This window comes from Ursus maritimus, unplaced genomic scaffold (genome assembly GCF_017311325.1).
Source record: "Ursus maritimus isolate PB19 unplaced genomic scaffold, ASM1731132v1 scaffold_8, whole genome shotgun sequence".
In the NCBI taxonomy this organism is placed as follows: Eukaryota; Metazoa; Chordata; class Mammalia; order Carnivora; family Ursidae; genus Ursus; species Ursus maritimus.
Genome location: NW_024426996.1, coordinates 42703897 through 42710819, shown reverse-complemented (window position 1 = coordinate 42710819; position 6923 = coordinate 42703897). Strand labels below are relative to the sequence as shown.

General features: G+C 37.4%; 1 protein-coding gene across 1 annotated transcript in view; it reads right to left on the bottom strand.

The window, feature by feature from the left end:
* Positions 1-61: 61 nt before the first annotated feature.
* SGCB (sarcoglycan beta) overlaps positions 62-6923 on the bottom strand; it is a 15883-nt gene continuing 9021 nt past the window's right edge. The window contains exons 3-6 of the mRNA XM_040625391.1: positions 6321-6506; positions 5479-5670; positions 5036-5167; positions 62-1940 (exon numbers count right to left, since the gene is read on the bottom strand). Coding sequence (XP_040481325.1) covers positions 1737-1940; positions 5036-5167; positions 5479-5670; positions 6321-6506 — 714 coding nt within the window. The 3' untranslated portion in view covers positions 62-1736. The remainder of the gene's footprint in view (positions 1941-5035; positions 5168-5478; positions 5671-6320; positions 6507-6923) is intronic.

Genomic DNA, 6923 nt, shown 5'->3' with positions numbered 1-6923 from the left:
TTGTTCTATCAGAGAGAACTGTGACTATACTGAATGCAAATTGTTTTTTGTATTGATTTTCTTATCTACACAGTTCAAAGTGACCATGACAGAATACTGTTATACTTGAATGCAGTGCAGGGCTTAGGATTTATCTCTACTGCTTATTGCACAGCAAACTATTCTGAAAACTAGGCCCCTGATGCTGTGTATGTGATTAATAATAACAGAGAGTTCCTTTTAAGTCAAATATAAAATACATTAAAAATCAACTGCCTTGAGGGTTGTAAATCATTACAATGGGATTGTGATATGAGGAGCAGAGATCAGTTCTCATACTTACTCAAAAGTTACTTAAAGATTCATTTTCTGTATTCGCACCCTTTACACCAGTGCGGCCCGATCTTGTTCAAGGCCTAGTGCACATTGCACTGGGTGCTATCTGAATGCCACACCGGGGTGAACTCACCAGCCATTCCCAGCCCCTCGGACTTGCCTGGGGCCACGGCCTCCCACTTCTCACTGTGTTGCCCTGAGGCCTGAGGGTATAAATATCTTAGTAACCCTTTTACCCAATTCAGGTACTACCAGGTGCCCAGGCCCATCAGTTAGGAAACTGCAGTAACCTACAACTAGGCTAATCTGACTTCCCTATAGTATACTATTTTGGAATTGGCTTAAGCTAGTTTAAAACCTGATAGCAGTTGGCCTTTTTTTTTTTTTTTGACACGAGATTTATTTATTTTTCTTTTCAAACTAGAGTAAGCATGGCTGTTTTATTTGATTCTTATCTGCTTAGGTAAGTTTGAATTAATCTGTCTTCATTTTTCTAGAGTTTTAAATATTAAGCCTTCAATGAAGATAGTGAAAAGAACACGGTATTTGGAAGCAGGTACATTTAGATTTGAATCACATGCGAGTTCCAATCCCAACCTGGCCGGCTATTTCTTATGTGACATTTCTTAAGTTTCTTAACTTCTCTGATCCTCAGTTTCCTGATGGATAAAACTGGGATGATAACACCGACATCCAGAGCTGTGGTGAGAATGAGCGATGTTACAGATGCAGTGCCTGGGACAGTGCCTAGCATGTGTTAGATGCTCAGTAAATGACAGCTGTCATCAGGATTTAACAGTTAAAGCTGAGATGGTGTTTCCATTTCTACCACATTGTGAACACTTCGTCCTCATCAATATTTAAAAAGTAAACATTCTATTACAGAGTATTTTCATCCTAGTGCAAAACTAAGAAACCACAGTTTCTTACCAGCTCACATATGTGAAGTTCTTTAATGACTTCACTTGCATTGAGAATACGGCTGAAAATTAACGCACTAAAAATCTGTCTTTTCTCTTAGAGGCCAAAAGACAGAGCATGTAACATTTATTCATGGTGTATCCCCATTAGTTACCAAAATTTACTTACAGTGAGTCTAAACAGTTGCTTCAGCCCTTTATCCTTTAAACAAGGAACAGTGGGATTTTAAAAACACTTCTTTAAAGATTAATTTTGCTTGTATTCACTTCTGATAATTACTTTAGAACTGTAATTTGAAGATCAGTGCAACTTAATGAACTGTATTAAAATTTAGGCTCTCTGAGACAATCTTTTAAATATGGAGATTACATAATAGATACAGTAGTGCTCTGTAGATGAAAGAAGAGTTATCGCAAACTCTCTAAAAACATGACTTGCATGCACACTCTTAAAAAAAATCGAGTCGAGATATGAACACGTGGGTGACCTCTCAGGTTCTTCTAGTGAGTGTTTCCGCAGGGGTTGTCTGAGATCTGGCAGCCCATGTTCCGGCCCGTTACTTGTACTTTGAAGAGCGTTCCGTCCGCACACATACAGAGCTTGTAGCGCACCCAGTCGCCAGTCCCAAACTGGTCTCCACTGGAGGAACTAGGTAGGCGAGTCGTGCTAACCATCACAGTTCCATTTAGGATGATGCTGTTTTCCTATTAGGAGAACAACAGTATGATTTATTTACCTCCACAAGTGGTGACAGGACAAAATTAATAAACAAAACTTAGAGTATTAACAAGAAAAAGAGGTAGTAAAAAACAGTAAAGTCATGACCAACACAACAACAAAGAAAACAAAACCAATGTCAAGATTCAACTAGTGACCTCTTTAGTTCATAATGCGTAACAATACAGTTATAACACACGTTATTAAAATTATATCAAAATTCCTAAGTGCATAAGACTGATACAGGTAATTTTCATTTTTTATTTCCTAAGAGAGTTTTTACAAAGTTACTGACTGGTACGTTTCTGATGATGAGAAGAAAAACACTTTTTCTCCTACAGAAAATTATTTTAATTTCTAATGTTTTTGCAACACCACATATGAAAGTTCAAACCCGATAATTTTGAAGACCAGGCACTCAAAGAAAACTGCCTCGAGGTTCTCTTCTTCAAGCCTACTGTTTCAGAAACATTCTTGTACTGTAGGCCCTTTCTTTTTGGGAACTCCTAAGCCTCTCTCTCCCTTTTTCCTCCCTCTTTCCTTCTTTTCATTCATTCAACAAATAATTATTAAGTGTCTACTATGAGTTAGATATTATTCTAGGTGCTAACCATACAGCAATCAACAGACAGCCAAGTTCTCATGCAGCTGACATTTTAACGAGGAGGGGCAGACAATAAACATGTGAACAGGTAAAATAAATAAAACATCACTGGAGGAAAAAAGGTAAGCAGAGAGAGACCAAGCAGGGGCTCTGTTTACAAAGGGTGGTCAGGGAAGGCCTCTCTGATAAGGTCACAAAAGCAGCAGAAACTGGGTGACATGCATAAGCCATGTGGGCAATGGGGGAAGGGCCCTTCAGGCAGAGGACCCAATACATGCAAAGGCCCCAGTGTGAAGATGTGCTAGGTGTTCGAGGAACAGGTGGAAGCCAGTGTGGCTAAAGCAGACAGCACAAGAGAGTCAACTGGTAGGAGATGAGTCAAAGAAATAACTTGGGGCCAGACACGTTAGGGAAGGGAATGGACTTTGAGCTGTATCCCGAGTTAGATGAGAAGCCATTTGGAGGGATGTGGACGTGAAAGTTATGTGATCTCTGAGGAAGGATCACTGTGGCTGCTGTACAGACAGCTGACCACAGGGTGACTGAGAAAGCGGCCAGACCATTTAGGAGGCCGTTCCAACAGTGCAGCAGGAGGTGGTGGCAGTTCATTCCATGGGGGGTGGGGGTGGAGGTGGTGGAGGCAATGAGAAGCAGCCAGACTCTCGTTTTTGAAGGCAGAGCCAGAAGGCTTTGCTGATGGACCGATGGGCACCATTTAACAAGATGGGAACACTGAAAGAAAGGCATATTTGGGGAGAGAGGGAGGGTATGAAGATTTTAGACTTGTTGAATTTGAGATGGCGATTATGCACTGGAGTGAGATGGTAAGAAGTCAGCTGGGTGTGTGAGTCTTAGATCGGAGGAGAGATTAAAGCAGGAGTTCCAGATTTGAGAGTCATCAGGTCATAGACGGCATTCGAAGCAATAAGACAAAGTTGTGTTTGAAGAAATGGAAATAGCTAATTGACTATGTAGTGTTAGTATGCATATGGAATAAACGGAAGCCTGAAGTGATTAATTTTGAAATTTTGTTCCAATGTTGCCATCTTGTGGTCATTTAATTTTACCTTCTTTAAATTGCGAGAGCAGTTATTTCTTTAAACGCAGTTTAATTGATAAAATTCTTTTTTTTTTTTAAAAATTTTTCCTTATAATTAGCTATACACTTAAAAACTAACCACTGATATTAACTGGATTATAAAGCTAATTATCTTTTCAGTACTGGGGGCTTGTTTTTCTTTAACTGTGGAGAAACTGGTATGTATATATATGTATTTCAAAGTATCTTAATATTTCCCATATCAACAACACAAAGACTTTTCAGGTAGAAAAAAAGAAAAGATTTAGATAACTTGCTAATGGCTATATGCAGATCTATCACACCTCTTGCTTCTTTGAATTTCCAGTGCTGACAATAACAGTCCCACTGTGACCGTTCTTCAACACTATTCTCTTAGAGGAATGGCTTCTTACTACAGCACATGCAAAAAACACTCAGTATTGCTATTGAGTTTCTAGCAAGAAACACATTTATGTTTATCTTTATTATTTAGAAATTGTAGTATGTGTTTTAGAGGAGAAAGCTATTTATGAAAATGGAAAACTTAATTTTTTAGAGCTTATTTTTTCTAAATTAAATTAAATTTAAATAAAAGGAAATAATTATTTTATGTGTCCTTAGGTTTAAGTTTATTTTTGTCATATATGATGCTTGGTAAAATAAATTTAATTAGCTTTGGTTAAGTAGCATACAGCAGGTGGCCAAAGACATTTTGAATAAATATGCTTTGATCAAAGCAGGTAAACCGTTTTTGGACTTCTGGCTCCCTTATATGAGATATGTTACCCGCTGAAGTTCAGATATAATCTGTGAAGGACAAAACTTCACTTTTCAATAGCTATAATAAAGGCAAAATCTCTTTCCTTTGCAGTTAATAATAGATGGGTAAATAAAATACATTTTGTACATTTGCTAACTGATTTTCACACCACTGGATATGAAACTCAGGAAAGGGCATGAAATATCTTTAATTAAAAAAATACCCAACAACTTCAGGGAATGGATACTTACTATGATAATTCTTACTTTGAGAATTCTTTCAGAATTTTGGAAGTTTATTTTTACCTTTTAAAGTAATATAGGTGTCATGTTGTGAAAATTTTTTTTAGAAAACAAGAGGCAAGCAGAAAGAAAAATAAAAGTAAAGTCGTCTGTTATCCTGCTACCCATAGCCAACCATTGTTGACATTTTGGCATACCCTTCCAAGTTTTTATAAATGTACATATGTATTAAAAAATGAAAATGAGATATTTCACAAACTGTAACTTTCTTTCACTTTAAAGTGCATTTTGAACATCCTTCCATGTCAAAAAATATACAACTACATTACCATTTTTAATAATTGTATACTATTCCACAAATAGATTTATGTGCCCAAGAATCTAATAATTCTCTAAAACTCTTAAGAAATACTCACTGCCTTTAACTCCATATTACCACCCATGTGAAATTCAATGGTTTTGCCCATAATGAATACACCTTCATTTCCACGCACGATAGCACGCCCGTCAACTTTTATATTTAAGTCACTAGTAGCATTGCTGGTAATCTGAAAATAAAATAAAAAAGTAATAAAAAGCATTTCTAAATTAAAGTGAGAATTATTATCAGAGACAGAGGAACAGGAGTTTCAACCACGGAATATGAAAGGCAAGAGTTTTCAGTCACGTTTTATAGGTGTTGAGAGAGAGAGATGTGACTTGATAATGATCAGATGACAAATCTAGAACTAACCAATCCTTCCCACTGTTCTAGAATTTATTCTTTCACATCACTATAAAACAGCAAAACTCCCCTCCCGCTTTGTAACTTTAGACAGTAATTCTCTTCCATTAATAAAGCAAACAAAATAAATCATACCCTTTCAGTAGATGCTTTTTGAACATTCAGACTTTTCACTCCACTTGGCAAATGAAACTCATGTGTTTCATAGTCTGTGCTGAATAAGATATTCTGAGTCCTCGGGTCAAAAAACTGCATACCAATGTCACTTGTAATAGAAGTTTTGTTCTTTTCTACACTGAGCTTTGTTGTCCCTTGCTGAAAAACAATCTTCAGAGAAACACTTTATCATGAATATGTTTTCAAAGGAGACTGCATCCAAAATTCATCACGAACATTATCAAACACTTTATAATAACAGACTAACTTCACATAATTTTAATTGTATCTGTCTGTCCTGTCTCTATCCACTTGGGAAAAGAGTTCTTTAAAATAAGGGTTTATATGCTTGTTTGCTTACACTGCTCTGCACAAATCCATGGGTCACAGGGCATATAGACGGATCTGGGCCTAAGATGCGCAGGGGGTGGTAAGAATACCTCCTTGAGGTTCTATTCCATTGAAAACCTGTGTTACAGTAGCCACTTGGCATGGGCTTCCATGGACTCTACTGGCATATTCCCTTCTAGACTCCCAGAAAGTACAAAGTATTCCAATCTGGGAAGGTGCTTTGTTTGCTGGTTACTTTGCATGGAGGAGAAAGAGAACACACTATTCCTAGAGTAATTAATCTATTACAGAAAACGCTACCATATTAAGATATTAAGAAAGCATGTAATATTAACAGGTTATAAGACCAACAATATTATTAAATATGCTTATGAATATTCTCTTGAGGAAAATATCCATTTCCAATAATCAACTCTAGGTTTTTACAAAGAATTTTTCTCTAATGTCCCTCAACTGATATGGTAACTTACAGGCTGGTTGTTGCCGGTGATAACCAAGTTTTCATTTCGTCTTCCTCCTACTGTGCTTTTATAAAGAGGATGTATAACTCCCATGTCAGATACTTGCTTAAACCGGAGCAGGCCACTCTCATGAAACTCCATGCTGTCACAGCCATTTGGTCCAATGCGAATCACAGCCCAGATAACAAGTGTTATCTAAAACAGAACACAAGCCCCCTGTTAATAGGCAGCACACATTTAACATAATTAGAAAACAAACAGAAAAGGTAATTGCCAAAGGATTAAACTTCCTAAGATGTCTCACCAGTGATAATGAACACATCAATTGGTTTTCCACTTATAAACAAAACCAATTTTATTTTTATCAAGGTATTACAGGCAAATAGCTAAAAGTCAAAAAGTGCTAAAAGAGCAGTTTCTTGGGGCACCTGGGTGGCTCAGTCGGTTAAGTGTCTGCCTTCGGCTCAGGTCATGATCCTGGGGTTCTGGGATCGAGCCCCACATTGGGCTCCTTGCTCAGCAGGAAGCCTGCTTCTCCCTCTCCCTCTGCCGCTCCCCCTGCTTGTGCTCTCTGTCAAATAAATAAATAAAATCTCAGAAAAAAAAAAAAAA